The sequence below is a fragment of the Euleptes europaea genome, chromosome 17, assembly GCF_029931775.1.
Source record: "Euleptes europaea isolate rEulEur1 chromosome 17, rEulEur1.hap1, whole genome shotgun sequence".
NCBI lineage: Eukaryota > Metazoa > Chordata > Lepidosauria > Squamata > Sphaerodactylidae > Euleptes > Euleptes europaea.
Window position 1 is genome coordinate 13413950 of NC_079328.1, and position 17023 is coordinate 13430972.

The 17023-nt window shown below is 42.0% G+C and overlaps 3 protein-coding genes across 3 annotated transcripts in view; all 3 read left to right on the forward strand.

Annotated features, from left to right (window-relative positions):
- Positions 1–17023, forward strand: part of LOC130488791 (protocadherin gamma-A12-like) — a 358724-nt gene that overhangs the window by 4400 nt on the left and 337301 nt on the right. The gene's annotated exons all lie outside the window — the stretch shown is intronic.
- LOC130489186 (protocadherin Fat 2-like) lies at positions 990–10078 on the forward strand. Its single transcript, XM_056862923.1, has 3 exons — positions 990–3410; positions 6503–8923; positions 9998–10078. The coding sequence occupies exons 1-3, from the start codon at positions 990–992 to the stop codon at positions 10076–10078; spliced, it is 4923 nt and encodes a 1640-aa protein (XP_056718901.1).
- LOC130488794 (protocadherin gamma-A9-like) lies at positions 13457–15889 on the forward strand. The gene has a single exon (XM_056862452.1). It carries the CDS (start codon positions 13457–13459, stop codon positions 15887–15889), a length of 2433 nt encoding a protein of 810 aa, XP_056718430.1.

Below are 17023 nucleotides of genomic sequence, written 5' to 3' on the forward strand. Positions count from 1 at the left end.
CCCCCAAGATGTCTGAGGTTAGTTATGAGCAGGGCGGTGGGCATGAATCCCAGTTTACCAGTCCTCATTAAAACACACTCCAAACATTGCTTGTGAAGACAGAGGATTGGAGAAGGGAAATGCTTCAGGTTAGACTGCCAACAGCAATAATTCATGAAATGGAAGGAGCCAGAAGATAATGGCTTGCATCATATACCTATTACTACAACACTTCCGGTGGGATTTCCTTCTCGCATCATCCCCTCATACCCCATGAAGTGCTACTCTAGGTGGGGGTACAGGGGGAACTGTTTCTGGAAGGGGTAGCAGAAAAGCCCCTCAGCACACATGGAGCAGAGTGCATCACTGTTTAGGTCTCAGCAAATGTTTTATTAGAATTCCTATTGGCTGGAAAACCGTACGGTATTTTCTTGTATATGGTAGCAAAATTACAAAAGCATATTCCAGGAATGAAATCAGGTACAGAAACACAGAGAATAAAGTATAAATGTATAGACTGCTTCATTTTACAATGAAAAGAAGATTACAACTTGAGAAATGGGAATTATATAGTGAAGAAGATTAATAAACCAAAATGGTATAGAGTGACTATACCTCATATAGTTGTAACTTTAAAATTAGGGCATGACTATATGTATTCATTAAGGACATTTATTTCTGAGAAAAATAAGATAGTGTTTTATCTACATAGCTGAAATTATTGGATGCAACTCTGGGCGGCGCTGTTTATCCATTTTTTGAAGGAAAAAAAACTGCTAGAAATTTAGCCTGCACAACTCTGCAGCTGGAGAGAAGAACACAAAGATGGTTCGACTTGAGCTTCCAAGATGCACATGAGGATGGGCAGTCATTTTTAGAAAGGTAGATAACATTCTGGTTTATTAATGTTTGGGTCTCTGTGAAAACATCTCTGCTGCTGCTTTAGAAAAGGGACTTATCTAAGGAGAAAAGACAATCTGTCAGTAGATGAGCATATTAGCAATTCAGAGATGGCAGAAAATCACAGATCTCAGTTCTACAAAACTACCATTCTTATTTGGATCATGAAGATGATCGTCTGGGAAGCTGCCTGTGGACAAATTCGCTATGTGATTCTTGAGGAAACTGAAAGAGGTTCTTTTGTGGGAAACGTTGCAAAAGATCTGGCGCTGGATATGGATAAGTTATCTAACAACAGAGTCCATGTCATTTCCACAGGTAAGACTCAATATTTTGCTCTTAATATGGAAAATGGACATTTATACACTTCTGAAAAAATCGACAGAGAAATGGTCTGTGGTCAGATTTTGAAATGCTTGCTAAAATTTGAGATTCTAGTTCAAGACAAAATGAAAGTTTATACCATTGAAGTTGAAATAGCAGATATTAATGATAATACCCCAAGATTCCAAATGGAACAACTGACAGTTAGCATCAGAGAAACCACAGCACAAGGATCAAGGTTTCTCCTTGCAGATGCGCTGGACCCAGATGTGGGGATCAATTCTATCCAGAGATATGAATTAAGTAATAATAAATATTTCTCATTGTATGTACAAGCCGGAGAAAGTGGAGTTAAAAATGCTGGAATGGTACTTGAGAATTCCTTGGACAGGGAAGAAAAGTCTTTTCATAATCTTGTCCTAACAGCCATTGATGGAGGAGACCCAGTCAGGTCCGGAAGTGTGCAAATCTGCGTTATTGTTATGGACGCAAATGACAATGCCCCTGTTTTCACCCAACCAATTTATAAAGTCACTGTATTGGAAAATGTTCCACTAGGTTTTGTTCTGACTACAGTGAAAGCTACAGACCTTGATGAAGGAGTTAATTCAGAAATAACATACACATTTAGATCAAAATCAGAGAAAATTTCTCAAATATTCCTACTAAATTCACAAACAGGAGAAATATCAGTTCAAGGGAATTTGGACTTTGAAGAATTGGAATATTTTGAAATAGATATCCAAGCTCAGGACCCAGAAGGTTTGTCATCTCTTGCTAAGGTTTTTGTAACAGTTATGGACTCAAATGACAATGCTCCGGAAATCACAGTTTCGTCATTCTTCACCTCAGTATCAGAAAATTCACAGAGTGGGACTGTAATTGCTCTATTGCATGTCAAGGACAAAGACTCCGGAGAAAATGGGAAGGTCACATGTTCAATTCCTCCAAACCTTCCATTTCAACTGCAAAAGTCTGTAGACAATTATTACACTTTGGTGACAGATGGCAATCTGGACAGAGAGGTTGTTGAGCATTATAACTTGACAATCACAGCAACAGACAGCGGGACACCACTACTCTCTACAACTGCCTACTTACCAATAAAGATACTAGATATAAATGATAATGCACCCATCTTCAAAGAAAGATTATATACATCATATTTACAAGAGAATAACCCTACTGGAGCCTCCTTGATGATGCTGGAAGCAAATGACCTGGATTGGGGTACTAACTGTACAGTGACTTATTCCATTCTTGATGGGAATGACCTTTCAGTTTCAGTTGCCTCATTTCTCTCAGTCAACACTGAGACAGGTGTTGTCTATGCTCTGTGTCCCTTTGATTATGAACAGTTCCAGCAAATGAATTTCCTGGTTAAGGCCCAAGATGGAGGCTCCCCACCACTGAACTCCAATGTCTCAGTGACTCTCTTCATCCTGGATCAGAATGATAATACTCCAGAAATCTTGTACCCTTCTATCCCCACTGATGGTTCCACTGGAGTAGAGCTAGCCCCTCGCTCTTCTGAGCCTGGATATCTGGTCACTAAGGTGGTGGCGGTGGATACAGACTCTGGCCAGAACGCCTGGCTCTCCTATCAGCTACTGAAGGCCACAGAACCAGGTCTTTTCACCATAGGACTCCACACTGGAGAGATCAGGACTGGCCGTTTCTTTCTAGACAAGGATGCTCTCAAGCAAAGCCTGGTGGTTTTAGTGAAGGACAACGGGCAGCCCCCTCTCTCTGCCTCCGTCACGGTCACTGTGGTGCTGGCCGACAGCATCCCTGAAAGCCTCTCTGATATTAGCAGCATCTCCACTCCTGCAGACCCCCAGTCGGACCTCACCTTCTACCTGGTGGTCGCTGTGGCTTTTGTCTCCTGCTTGTTTTTCGCCTTCCTGTTTGTGTTGCTGGCACTCAGACTTCACAGATGGAGAACTTCACAGCTGTGTGATTCTGGAAGTGTAAATTTTAGCGGTGTTCCTGTCTCACAATTTGTGGGGATTGATGGAGTCCGAGCCTTTCTTCACTCCTATTGCCAAGAAGTTTCTCTCACTGCTGACTCTAGGAAAAGCCAAATTTTTTTCCCTATTGGAAGTTGTACAAATACTCTCACGCCTCAGCAAGTTTCTGTAGAACCGGGTTTCAAATACCTTCCAGAAGATTTAAACATTGCAAATGAAGGACAAGCATCCCAGGAGGTAAGCTGGTATTTCTGAGGATTTTTAATGTAAAGTGAATTACTGTATTTTTAGATCCAGAAGGAAATTCTACTGTATTTCTATTCATAACTACCTGCATTAGTTCATTCCCTTTGTTAATACAATGTAAATACTTAATATGATGTTAATAATGGATTGGGTCTTTGTGTATTCATAGAAGGATTCCTTTTGTGAGAGTATGACTCCTTCCATAAGTGGAATCTTTGGATCTGATCTCGTTGTTTGGTTCCAAGCATCTTTATTTCATTTTTGGTCCTCAGCCAAGTAGATTAACAGCACATTCCTGACTGGAATGGCTGCACTGGGCTTAGGAGGCAACGCAGCGGCCTGGGAATGCTTCCTGAGTCGCTGCTGCGGCCTTTGCCGGCGTCCTGATGCTGGCGGCAGGCTCCGCCTGTGTTCGGGCCTGGCGCTGCAGCGCTAGTGGTTGGAGACTGGCATCTGGCCTGGCATCTGGCCTTCCTATTTCACGAGTCACAGCATTCTCTGAAGCTAAAATTTCTTTAGAAATACATCCATGTTGAAGTGAATTGTTATCATACAACAGTCAATAGTTATAATAGATTGCAAGATTGCAAGAAGGGCTAAATAAAACAGAATTTACTTGGTAAATCCCACAAGCTGTCATGGAATCTACTCCCAAATGGGCCGGTTCCCACTTTGAGAGAAGAAAGCCGTTGTCTGATAACTCCTCAATGTTAAAAATAAAGTCATAGCTCATTGCTGGGGCAACTCAGCAGTTTAATTGGCCTGCCATTCACCGGGTGCATCTGCAGGCTACATAAAGCCAACCTTCTTTGAGGGGATACCCCTCCCTCCCAATTGTGCAGTCTGGGAACAGCTGGTCACTTCAGGGCCAAGCAGGAATTTTTTTGGGGGGTGGGGGGAAGGGACTTCTACTAAATTGACTTTGAGAAGCTCCTTTTTTGCCAGCTCCATACTGTGAAAGGGAATGGAAGCTTAGAAGTAAATATGCCTGGTCAAACAAGACTAGTAAAGCCCTATCCAAGGTGGCAGGTTTAAGTTAGTAATGGTCAAGCCCTTGGAGGTATCTTAGAAAAGGGAAAAGTAATGAAACTGGTCAATCCAATCCAGGTAGCGTTGCCAGCCTCCAGGTGGGGTCTGGAGATCTCCCGAAATTACAACTGATCTCCAGACAACATAGATCACCTCCCCTGGAGAAAACAGCTGCTTTGTTGGGAGGACTCTACGGCATGAAACCTCACTGAGGTCCCTCCCCTCCCTGAACCCCAGCCTCCCCAGGCTCCACCCCCAAATCACAAGGAATTTCCCAACCTGGATTTGGCAATCCTAAATCCAGGTGCGTGGGGAGGGAACTCTCTCAGTGCATGTAATCAATTCCTGGACCCACATGCTGTCGAGTGTAAAGGGAGTGGCCTTGAATCGCAGCATCTCTTGCCGCAATATTGGTGGTACAAGCAAGGATCAGTGACGAGCTGTTTGATTACCGCCCAGGCTTGGCGCCAGGGTGGATTGCCCATATGCTGGCAAGCCCTTGGGGCACAATGTCTCCGCTAACTGGTGGAGGTATGGAGTTTGCCAGTTGCAGTTCAGCTTCTAAAAATTAATAAACATTAGTTTAACCATAAGATCTGTCTTTTTGCTTATTGAGGTGAAGGACCAAAAGTGTGCATGGGATGGCAGACATAAGATCACACAGCTTGACATACCTGTTCATATATATTTCATCGTCTCGAAGTTTCATCTGAATAGCACTCAGTACAAAAAAAATGATTTATTGCCAGAAACATTTTTTATTTAGCATTTCAGTATCACGTCTTCAGGTTTATTGAGATTTCTATCTGCTACTTTATAATCTTGGGCATAAGGAAAGACCACTTCTAAAATGTGCTGCTGTAGGAAAGGATAGGGCACCCCTGTAGTTTCAACAAGGTGATATTGGGAAACTTGTACTACTGAAAGATGTAGACATTAACTGTTAAACTTCTGCCTGAACCTTCACACTACACACACACACACACACACACACACACACATACAGTGACACACACCTCACTCATCTCTCTCTTCATCCTCCTCTTCCAGTGGGACAAGTCAAAACAATAAACCACACAATTTCACTTTTTAAAATGTGTATTGACTCTGAAAAATGTTCCTTCTTTATCACTTTGTTAAGGGATGTCTAGATAGGAACTAAGAAAGGGAAATTGTCATTAGATCCACTGATTATGTTCTCCCTGATCCAGCTGATGTGAAGATTCATGGTGATGCTCTGGAAATTCCCCCTAGAACTTCCTAGATGTATCTGAGGTAAATGGGAATGTGCACCCCCAGGTGGGACCACTAGCTCCTCTAGACTCTGCTGCAGCTAGTGAATTTCTCAGAGAATTTGCCCTTCTTCCAGCATCTGTGTTGAAATTTTCATCTAGTTTAACAGACAAATGTATGCACAAATTCATAGACATATATCCCAGAAATGGGCATGATTGTGGTGATGAAAACATTTAAATGATAATACAGAAGTACATGGTAATCCCATGTTTTGAGGGAATAAAATATTATAACATTCTGGAGACTTAGTATTATTGACTTAGAGCTGTTACACAAAATTAAGACAAACTCATTTTGTTTCTTATTTTACTGGGGATGAGTTAATGCATTTCAAAATGCAATTGATACATTTAACAAAATATTTCCTTAATTTTAAAATGAATGCTTAACTTGCATTTTGTTTTCATGGCTATTATAAAAGATGCAAGGAATCTATAGTTTCTTAAACCTCAAGATCAACCACATTGTTGTAATTTTTAAAAATTCTGTACTTACTTGTTGGGACATTGTCGCTGTTCACCAACCAGGAGAGAAGTCTGTAGGAATTATTCCAGATAACCCACTACTACACAGAAACAGAAAAGGTTTGTATTCTCCTGATCTGAAACGAAAGGGAAGATTTTGTTGGGAGGGTTATACAAGGAAGACCTAAATGCATGCATTCTTCCTTGAAATGAGCTCAATTTAAGCATCTGTGTGTAGAAATAAAGAAGGTAAACATAAGTCTTTATTGATAGGAGTAGTAAAGCCTTGCACAGTTTGAAATGGCTAATCTACAAATACCATCAGATATTACAATGAGAGAGTTATTCTTTCTCGTGCTGGGATCTCTTTTGCAAGCAGTTTTTGGGCAGATCCGGTACTCAGTTCCTGAGGAATTGCTGAAAGGCTCCTTTGTGGGGAATATCGCAAAGGATTTGGCGATGGATTTGAAGCAACTCTCGCATGGAGGTGTCCAGATTATTACAGAAGGTAGGAGACAATATTTTGCCCTTGATTTCCAAAATGGCCATTTGTGTATTCATGAGAGAGTGGACAGAGAAGCAATATGTGGACGGCTCTTAACTTGCATGTTAAAGTTAGAGATTCTTGTTCAGGAACAAGTGAAGGTTTACATAGTTGAAATTGAAATTGAAGATATCAATGACAATGCACCAACTTTCCAAGTAGAGACAACACAGTTAAAAATCCCAGAAAGTACAGCCACAGGGTCCCGATTCCTTCTACCAGATGCACAGGACCCAGACTTGGGAAGAAATTCTTTACAGACCTATCAACTTAGCCCCAATGGACATTTTACTCTTGATGTGCAAACTGGTGCAAATGGAGGCAAATATGTTGAGTTTATACTAGAAAAGTCTCTGGACAGGGAAGAAGCAGCTTTCCATGACTTAATCCTCACAGCCAGTGATGGAGGAGATCCTGTGAAATCCGGAACTGCACACATCAGGGTTGTTGTTGAAGATGCAAATGACAATGCACCAGTTTTTTCACAATCTGTTTATAAAGTGACTGCAATGGAGGACATCCCTATAGATTCTCTGCTAGTAACAGTTAATGCTACTGATGCAGATGAAGGCATAAATGCAGAGATAACGTATGCATTCAGGCAAGCATCAGAAAAAGCTTCAAATATATTCCATCTGGATTCCAAGACTGGAGAAGTCAGGGTGAAAGAGAACTTGGATTTTGAAGAGAATACCATGTATGAAATGGAGATCCAAGCCCGTGATGGGAGAGGTCTATCAGGCCGTGCAAATATTTTGGTGACTGTTGTTGACGTAAATGATAATGCACCAGGGATTGCAGTCACGTCTCTCACCAATGCTGTGAGTGAAGATTCCCCTCAAGGAACTGCAGTTGCACTGTTAAGAGTAACAGACAGGGATTCAGACAACAACGGGAAGGTCTGGTGCTCCATCTCTGAGAACCTGCCATTTCGTTTACAGAAAACCTTTGACAATTATTACAGCTTGGTGACTGACAAAGCCCTAGACCGAGAAATAATATCAGCTTACAATGTGACTGTCATAGCAACTGATCAAGGAAACCCTCCTCTCTCCACAACGACCATCATTCCCCTGAAAATATTAGACAAAAATGACAACCCACCCACCTTTAAAGAGAAGTCCTACATATCCTCTATAACAGAAAATACACCTGCCGGAACTTCGGTTTTCACATTAAAAGCAAACGATCCAGACTGGGAGGAGAACAGCAGAATTACTTATTCTATCATTCAAGACCAGGTGAGGCCTTTCTCCTCTTACCTTTCAATAAACTCTGAGACTGGAGCCATCTATGCCCTCCGCTCCTTTGATTATGAAGAGTTCCAGGAGATTAATTTCTTGGTCAAGGCCCAAGATGGAGGTTCCCCACCACTCAGCTCCAATGTCTCAGTGACTCTCTTAATTTTAGATCAAAATGACAACTCACCCCAAATCCTGTATCCCTCTCTGCCCAGTGATGGCTCCACTGGAGTAGAGCTGGCCCCTCGCTCCTCTGAGCCTGGATACCTGGTCACTAAGGTGGTGGCAGTGGATGCAGACTCTGGTCAGAACGCCTGGCTCTCCTATCAGTTACTGAAGGCCACAGAACCAGGGCTGTTCACCATAGGACTCCACACTGGAGAGATCAGGACAGCCCGTTTCTTTCTAGACAAGGATGCTCTCAAGCAAAGCCTGGTGGTTTTAGTGAAGGACAACGGGCAGTCCCCTCTCTCTGCCTCCGTCATGGTCACTGTGGTGCTGGCCGACAGCATCCCTGAAAGCCTCTCTGATATTAGCAGCATCTCAGCTCCTGCAGACCCGCAGTCAGATCTCACCTTCTACCTGGTGGTTGCTGTGGCTTTTGTCTCCTGCTTGTTTTTCACCTTCCTTCTGGTGTTGTTGGCACTCAGACTTCACAAATGGAGAACTTCTCAGTTGTGTGCTTCTGGGAGTATGAATTTCAGCGGAGTTCCAGTTTCACAGTTTGTGGGGATTGATGGAGTTCAAGCCTTTCTTCACTCCTATTGCCATGAGGTTTCATTAACTTCAGGCTCTCGAAAGAGTCAGGTTCTCTTTCCCATTGAAAGCTGTACGAACACCCTGAGAGCTCAGCAGGATTCTAATAAACCGGAAACTTTCTTTGCTGCAGAAGATTCAAATACGAACCAAGAAGGGCAAGCCTTTGGACAGGTGAGTTATGCTTTGTCTAATTACTGAAAACTGAAAAATCATCTCTTTGTTTTTCACTGGTGAATTTCTACCCAAGACTTCTCTAAGAAAACATTTGTACATCTGTTATTTTCTTTGTGGACTTTTATAATTACAATTTATGGTGTAGTAATTTATCTGTTATTAGAAGCCTTAAGTAGAACTGGAGTCTTATGCAGACACTTCCATTTGTGTAAATGTACTGTAACAGTAGGATCATTTTCTTATCTTGATCATCTGGAAAATAATGCTGCCTCCTTTACCTTCATTCATATCAGTTTGCAGTGCCATTTTGAATTATAACTTATAGTGCAGGACTGCACAACTCAGACAGTTATATGGACCAGAATCAATTTTGATTGGAACTAAGCAGGCTATATTGTGGAATTAGGGTTGCCAACCTCCAGGTGGTGGCTGGAGATCTGCTATTACAACTGATCTCCAGGAGACATAGATCAGTTCACCTGGAGAAAATAGACCTGGTGAGGTCCCTCCCCAAACCATGTCTTCCTCAGGCTCCACCCAAAAATCTCCAGGTATTTCCCAACCCGGAGCTGGCAACCCTATGTGGAAATATATGACATCATCAGGTCCTGACCCATTACATTAGCAATCTGTCCCACATGAGTCTCAGAACTTGGGATGCTGGGAATTGGGTAACATTTAAACATGACAATTTTTTGTCATCTTACTGCCAGAAAGTAATGATTAGGTTTAGGCATATCACAGTCAGAAGCTGGGCCAGAGAGAGGAAGAAGCCAAGTACTCCCAAAGCCTTGTAAAACGAGGCAGCTCTCAACACAATTGGAATCAGATCAAGGGGAGTGTCTGGGACCTTGGTCCCATTCCTACCAGAAGAAAGGAACATTCAAGCTTGAAGTACTTTTCCTATCCTGAAGCATAGTCCTTATCTGAGCTCCTGGAGAATCCAGTCCCTGAACCATGCTGATAGCGGAATCACCTTCCCAACAATCCCACCTCTACCTCTGTGCTTTCGCTGCTCATTCTCATTGGGTAGGTTGTTCCTTCCCTTTCCCTTGTTTCTCTGAAAAATAGAGAGTACAAAGGGCTGCCAAAGGCAAACCTGGAATGGGAGAGTGGAGCAGATACCTGGTCGAAGCTGGGGAAGATGACTGAGAGGCAGAAAAGAATGGGGTGAGGTGGGAGAGTTGAGGGTCAGCTGTTGTGACACCACTTCATCATGTGTTGACCTCTCCCCCCCTTTCCATTTGTTGGGTGTTCCAACTGATGAGGCCTCCTCTGCCCTTCCTTTCTCACACCCAATGCTCCTGCCACGACCCTCTTCCTCTCTGCCCCCACTTGGCTGTGGGAGGCACAGCATGTCCTTATTGGCCATTTCCTAGTCCTATTTATATAAAGCATTGCATGACACGCCAATCATTGGAGCTGCCAGGCTTTCATAAGAACTGGAACTCTAGTAAGAGTATAGGAATCGGAGGGTTCGCCTTGACAATCACCCAAGGAGTCTGTGTCTCTTGGCAGCTTGCTTGGGAACTGCCAGCTATCTCTTCTGACACTGCTTCACTGGCATCCAGCGACCCTGACACCACTGAATTGGCCTTGCTTGAAGTCGTAGCCAGATAGGGGCTTGGTGTCCAGCAACCCCTGCTGAGCCACCTGAAATGGCAGTGGGATCCATGGGCCACACCAAAATGTGTTGGTGGGCATACCCAGGACATACATTGTACACCTCTGTTATAGGGGATGCAGTTACCAGGAAAATATCTTTATTTTTAACAGAGTTAAACAATGGTACTGTAAGTCCTCAGTGCCTTTGTATATTTATATGTGTATATTAAATGTGTATTTATATGTATATTAAGACTTTGGCTCCCTCAGTGACCCAAATTTTGTGATTTTTAGAGCAGTTTATTCTGAAATTTCAGTGCTCAGCTCAGCTCTCTAGCCTGTTGCGCATATAGAAGATTCCACGTTCAATCCCCACCATCTACAATTACAAATGTATCAGGTAGTGGGGCAGGAAAAAATTCACATGAGATGTTGGAGAGCTGATGGTCTGTGTTGGTATAAGGCAGCTTCAAATGTTCATATATATTTTCATATATTACGGAGAAACATAAGCAAAAAAGGCAGGTTGCTCCTTCAACAGTCAGTGCAATGTAGCCTAGTTTTGCATGGTTAGCTACACTGAATCTGAAGAGATAAGGCCAGATATAAATGTTTTCAATAAACAGGAAAGTGAGCTTACAACCTGACTTTGAGAGAAGGGAAATGAGATGAGATAATTGGAAGTGTAAGAAGTCTAGAGAACAGAAGTTGATAGTCTGTGTTGGTATAAGCCATCTTACAGTGGGTGTAAGAGATGAGAGTCAGATATAGACCAGGGTTTTGCAATGACTTGGTGTTTGGCAGAGCATTCAGGAATCAAGAAGAAAGTCAAGGTTTCATGTTTGATCAAGGTACTTTGAAATATCTGAAAAACTCTAAGGACTCTCTTATAATGAACCTTGAAGTTTGAGAGGGACAGTTTATGCTTACAATGTTAATATGTGTTGTATAATCCATTGAGGGTAACCCTCTGAAACTGTTATCCATTGAGTTTCTTATGAATTAAAATGTGGCACTATTTTAAAAAGTAAGCCATACCTGAGTTTTGATGAACTAAATGGAACAAGTTACTTCAAGCGATCAATGTTAATTGAGACCTGGAGTTGAATCTGCTGACCAGGACCATGCTGTCCAGTAGGTATCACAGAACTCTGTTTTGTTGACAGAGGATAGATACAAAAGACCACCAAAATCACCCAATATCGATACCCAACTGGTTATGTAAAATGATTGCTTTTAATTAACCATAATAAAATTGCAGAATGCACCTTCACCTAAAGGCTGCAACTAACACCTTTCCACAAGCATCGTATTATATCTCCCATGTGGAGGGAAGGATTTGAGGTTGGGGTGCATAGTCCCACCAGTATTGGTATTGTCCTTCTTGAGTTTTGGGAGAATACTTAAAACTTCCCCCTTAGTTGATTCATTTTGAGTTTGCATTGTTTGCATTGCTTATTTATTCACTTTGAGTTTGCATTATTATGTCTGGAAAGTTGGTATGATTATTGTCGAAGGCTTTCACGGTCAGAGTTCATCGGTTCTTGTAGGTTATCCGGGCTGTGTGACTGTGGTCTTGGTATTTTCTTTCCTGACGTTTCGCCAGCAGCTGTGGCAGGCATCTTCAGAGGAGTAACACTGATGTGTAACACAGCTGCTGGCGAAACGTCAGGAAAGAAAATACCAAGACCACGGTCACACAGCCCGGATAACCTACAAGAACCGTTGGTATGATTATTCACCCAAACTGCTGTGGCTCTTTGTTGGATTTTGCTATTATGTTTAAAAGACATTTTGCTTTGGTTTGCCTGTGATTGCTGGGTATTGATTTGATGTGTGTGTTTGCTGTGCTTGTAGTTACTGGTATTTGTATTTTTTCAGTATTTTAATCACATATATAATTGAGATTTTATCACAATAAAGTTATGTAACCTATTTGAGACATATTTAGATAATCACTGATCTGTAACTTAATTCAGTTACGGTATCTGAATGTAAAGTGGTATACATTTTAAATCAAAGCTTTAATGTTATAGGGCCAATGTAGTCCCTAGCTGCAATACTCCTTCCTTCTTCAATTGTGTTACTCCATGCATGGACTTTTAAAGAAATATTGCTATACCCTCCCCATCAAGAATACTCCTGTGCATATAGAGCTGTGCTTGTAGAAGGGCTATACTTGGATTTAAGAACATTTTATCACATCAGTATCAGTACATAAAGTGGGATGAAAATACATAAAAGACTACCAATGTTAGGTCAATTCTGCATTGTGCTGCCATATGTTTAAATGTAACTTCTGGCTTCAAATCTAACTCAGTCTAAGAGTTTAAGAACTATAAAAGCAGGTGGGTTTGTTGTTTCTAGAAGTTACTCATGGTACAGGAGGAAACTGTGAACTGTGTCTCAGTGTCACAGTTCATGGGAATTGATGAGGTTCAAGCATTTCTTCATTCTTTTTGCCATGAGGTTTCATTAATTTCAGGCTTGCAAAAAAGCCAGATTATTTTTTCCAATGGAAGCTGTACAAATACTCTTGACACCACAACAGGCTTGTGATCAAACAGATCCTTTGTTAATAACAGGTGTCTTCAGGGAAACCTAGGGACAAAGGCCCCCATAAAAGTTCAGAGACTTGCCCATGCCCAAAATCTAAAGAAGAATTTTAGAATGGCATTGTGAAATTGCCATTAAAGCAAAAAACCATCTGCAGTTTTTAGCTGATACTCTGGGTGCCGCTGTTCACCAACTTGATTTTAGCTAACAGTCTTGCAATTCTTTAATAGGTAAGTACAACATACAACAGATCAGACTTCCACAGACGTTTCAGGGAATGAAACAAGGTTACACTTGCTTTGAAGCAAAAATTAGTTGCAAATACAAAAGCTTTTGTGCTAGAATCTGTGTTTTTTAACCTGCCAAGAAATGGAAGAAACTCAAAGGCTGTGGAAGAATAAAGAAGGAATTCTGCAATGCTTTATCATGGTGTTCATTTGGAAAGCAGTTTCTGGGCAGATTCGCTATTCCATTCCTGAAGAGCTGCAGAAAGGCTCCTTTGTGGGGAATGTTGCAAAGGATCTAGGAATGGATGGAAAGGATCTTTCAGAACACGGATTCCGGATTGTCTCCCGTATAGGTACGCGTCAATATTTTACTTTAAATGTCATCACTGGCCATTTACAAACCTCTGAGAGAATAAACAGAGAGGAAATTTGTGGAAAGGCAGAGGAGTGCATGTTAAATTTACAGGTTATTATTGAGAGTAAGTTAGAGATCTATGGAGTTGAAGTGAAAATTATTGACATAAATGATAATGCTCCGCAGTTCCCATCAGGGAAACAGAAACTGAAAATTAGTGAGTCATCTATGCTAGGGTCCCAGTTTCCTCTTCCTGAAGGTCAAGATCCAGATCTGGGCATAAATTCTATACAGAGCTACCATCTCATGGGCAGCAGCCATTTTTCTTTAGATGTACAAACAAGAGAAACTGGTGCTAGAAACGTCAAACTGGTGTTGGAAAAAAGTCTAGACAGGGAAGAGCAACCAGTTCATGACCTAATCCTCACAGCTACTGATGGAGGTGATCCAGTGAGATCTGGCACTACTCAAATCCAAGTTATCGTTCTGGACGCAAATGACAATGTGCCAGTTTTCAGCCAGCCATCCTACAAAGTTAAGGTCAAGGAAAACATTCCTAAAGGGTCCACCGTAGCAACTTTAAGAGCCACTGATGTAGATGAAGGAATCAACGGAGAGATAAAATACTCATTCAAAAAAATCACAGAGGAAGATTCTAAAATGTTTCTTTTAAACTCAACAACCGGTATCATAATGCTTGCAGGCAACCTTGATTATGAGGAGTCTTCATTATATGACTTTGAGGTGAATGCTGAGGATGGGGGAGGGCTTAGTGACTGGGCACAAGTTGTGGTCGAGGTTATGGATCTGAATGACAATGCCCCTGAATTAGCAATCAACTTTTTAATCAATACCATACCTGAAAACTCTCCAGTAGGCACTGTGATTGCTCTTTTAAATGTACAAGATCGAGATTCGGGAGTCAATGGTGAGGTCATATGCTCAATTCCAAGTGAACTGCCTTTCCAGCTAAAGAAATCTGTTAACCACTTTTATAGTTTAGTGACATATGACAACCTTGACAGGGAGAGGGTAGCAAACTACAACATCATCATTACTGCTGCTGATAACGGGACGCCATCGCTTTCTACGACTGCTCTTATCTCACTTCAGATTCTAGACAGAAATGACAACGCTCCTGTATTTACAGAATCGTCCTACATGTCTTATTTCCTAGAGAATAATCCAAGAGGAGCCTCGATATTTTCTTTAACAGCAAATGATCCAGACTGGGAAGAAAATTCCAGAATTACTTATTCAATAATTGAAGGAAACAAGAAGTCCATTCTTTCAACACACCTGTCCATTAATTCTGAAACTGGGATTATTTATGCCTTAAACTCCTTTGATTATGAAGAGTTCAGAGAAATTCAGTTTCTGGTCAAGGCCCAAGATGGAGGCTCCCCACCACTCAGCTCCAATGTCTCAGTGACTCTCTTAATTTTAGATCAGAATGACAACTTTCCTCAAATCTTGTACCCTTCCGCTCCCACTGATGGCTCCACTGGAGTAGAGCTAGCTCCCCGCTCCTCTGAGCCTGGATATCTGGTCACTAAGGTGGTGGCAGTGGATGCAGACTCTGGCCAAAATGCCTGGCTCTCCTATCAGTTACTCAAGGCCACAGAGCCAGGGCTCTTCACCATTGGGCTCCATACTGGAGAGATCAGGACAGCCCGTTTCTTTCTGGACAAGGATACTCTCAAGCAAAACCTGGTGGTTTTAGTGAAGGACAACGGGCAGCCCCCTCTCTCTGCCTCCGTCACGGTCACTGTGGTGCTGGCCGACAGCATCCCTGAAAGCCTCTCTGATATTAGCAGCATCTCAGTTCCTGCAGACCCGCAGTCAGATCTCACCTTCTACCTGGTGGTCGCTGTGGCTTTTGTCTCCTGCTTGTTTTTCACTTTCCTACTTGTGATGATGGCACTCAGACTACGCAGATGGAGGAATTCTCAGTTGTGTGATTCTGGGAGTATGAATTTCACTGGTGTTCCCGTCTCACAGTTTGTTGGGATCGATGGAGTTCGAGCCTTTCTTCGTTCCTATTGCCATGAGGTTTCATTAACTTCAGGCTCTCGGAAAAGCCAGATTCTTTTTCCAATTGGAAACTGCACAAATACTCTGACACCACAGCAGGCTTGCGATAAACCAGATCCTTTGTTAATAACAGGTGATTCAGCCATCATTGTTGAAGAATCAGCAAGAAGTCAGGTAGGCATGTAAATGCAATTTATTTTAAAGTAACAGTTTAGTCTTTGTCCTTGTTATAAAACAGAGATACAGTACCTATATAAGTCTTCTTCAGCAATCGGCATTTGACTCAGGTGTTGTACATATCAACCATTATAGTCTCCATTTTATGGTTTGCGGCTTTTGCTGGATTCTGAGCATTTCTTTACTGTACCTTATTTCAAATGGCTACTTCTGCTTACCTTCAAGAGTAGGAGGGTCAGATCACCTCTTTGGGGTAGCTGTTGAACCACACACATCCACCCTTAATCCCTTTCACCTTTCCCCATTAACCCTAGGATAGATCAGATGCACTAACCACTGTTACTACTCTGGTAATTAAAAATATTAAATGGAAGAACTTGAAATACCCTTCTTTTTGCATTGGTCCCCATAGCAATGTCTCCTTTATCGCAAGAATGGCATTGCCTTAACAGTGGACAAGTATGAGGTGTGTAAACATCCTGGCAGAATTTTAAACTTGATTGAATAGGTTACCTTTAGAACTGGAACCTGTTGGTCAATGGCTTAAAAGAGAACAGTGTAAATATTACTGCAATTAGCATAAAAATCAGTGCAGGAGTAGAGCAATGCAAAAGCAAAGGTGAAAAGCATCTGACTAGCTTGCACAAACAGATGCACGTGGCACAAAATAAAACCAGTGAAGCTTGTCTGAGCCAGCCAGGGTAAAAAGACCCAAACCAGGCAATTGCCTTGTGCAGTTAAAAATCCCAAATGAGTACCCAGCTTGCTGGGGGTAAAGGGAAGATGACTGGGGAAGGCATTGGCAAACCACCCCGTAAAACAAAATCTGCCTAGTAAACGTCAGGATGTGACGTCACTCCATGGGTCAGGAATGACCCGGTGCTTGCACAGGGGACGTTTACTTTTTTAAAAAGTTAAAAATAAGCTATTTCCTTAATATAAATGTACATGCTCATTTATCCTACCCTCGGAACTGGTGGATATAGCTCATGCAATTCCCAGTGTGAGGGCACATTCCTTTGACAGCAGTTACCATTGCTGAATGAATCCAGGAAATCTACAGATAGTCTGGAGCCCACTCCTTGCTACAGACTGGGGTGTCCTTGCTCATAGCATCTGGCCTATTCCTGCTAACTTTGGCAA

What these genes read in the sequence shown, in the direction of transcription:
- LOC130488794 (XM_056862452.1), top strand. Translation starts at nt 13,457, where the DNA reads ATGGAAGAAACTCAAAGGCTGTGGAAGAATAAAGAAGGAATTCTGCAA.
- LOC130489186 (XM_056862923.1), top strand. Translation starts at nt 990, where the DNA reads ATGGCAGAAAATCACAGATCTCAGTTCTACAAAACTACCATTCTTATT. An exon ending in AAGGACAAGCATCCCAGGAG is followed by an intron (nt 3,411 to 6,502) that starts GTAAGCTGGTAT and finishes AGCCTTGCACAG; the next exon opens with TTTGAAATGGCTAATCTACA. An exon ending in AAGGGCAAGCCTTTGGACAG is followed by an intron (nt 8,924 to 9,997) that starts GTGAGTTATGCT and finishes TCTGAAAAATAG; the next exon opens with AGAGTACAAAGGGCTGCCAA.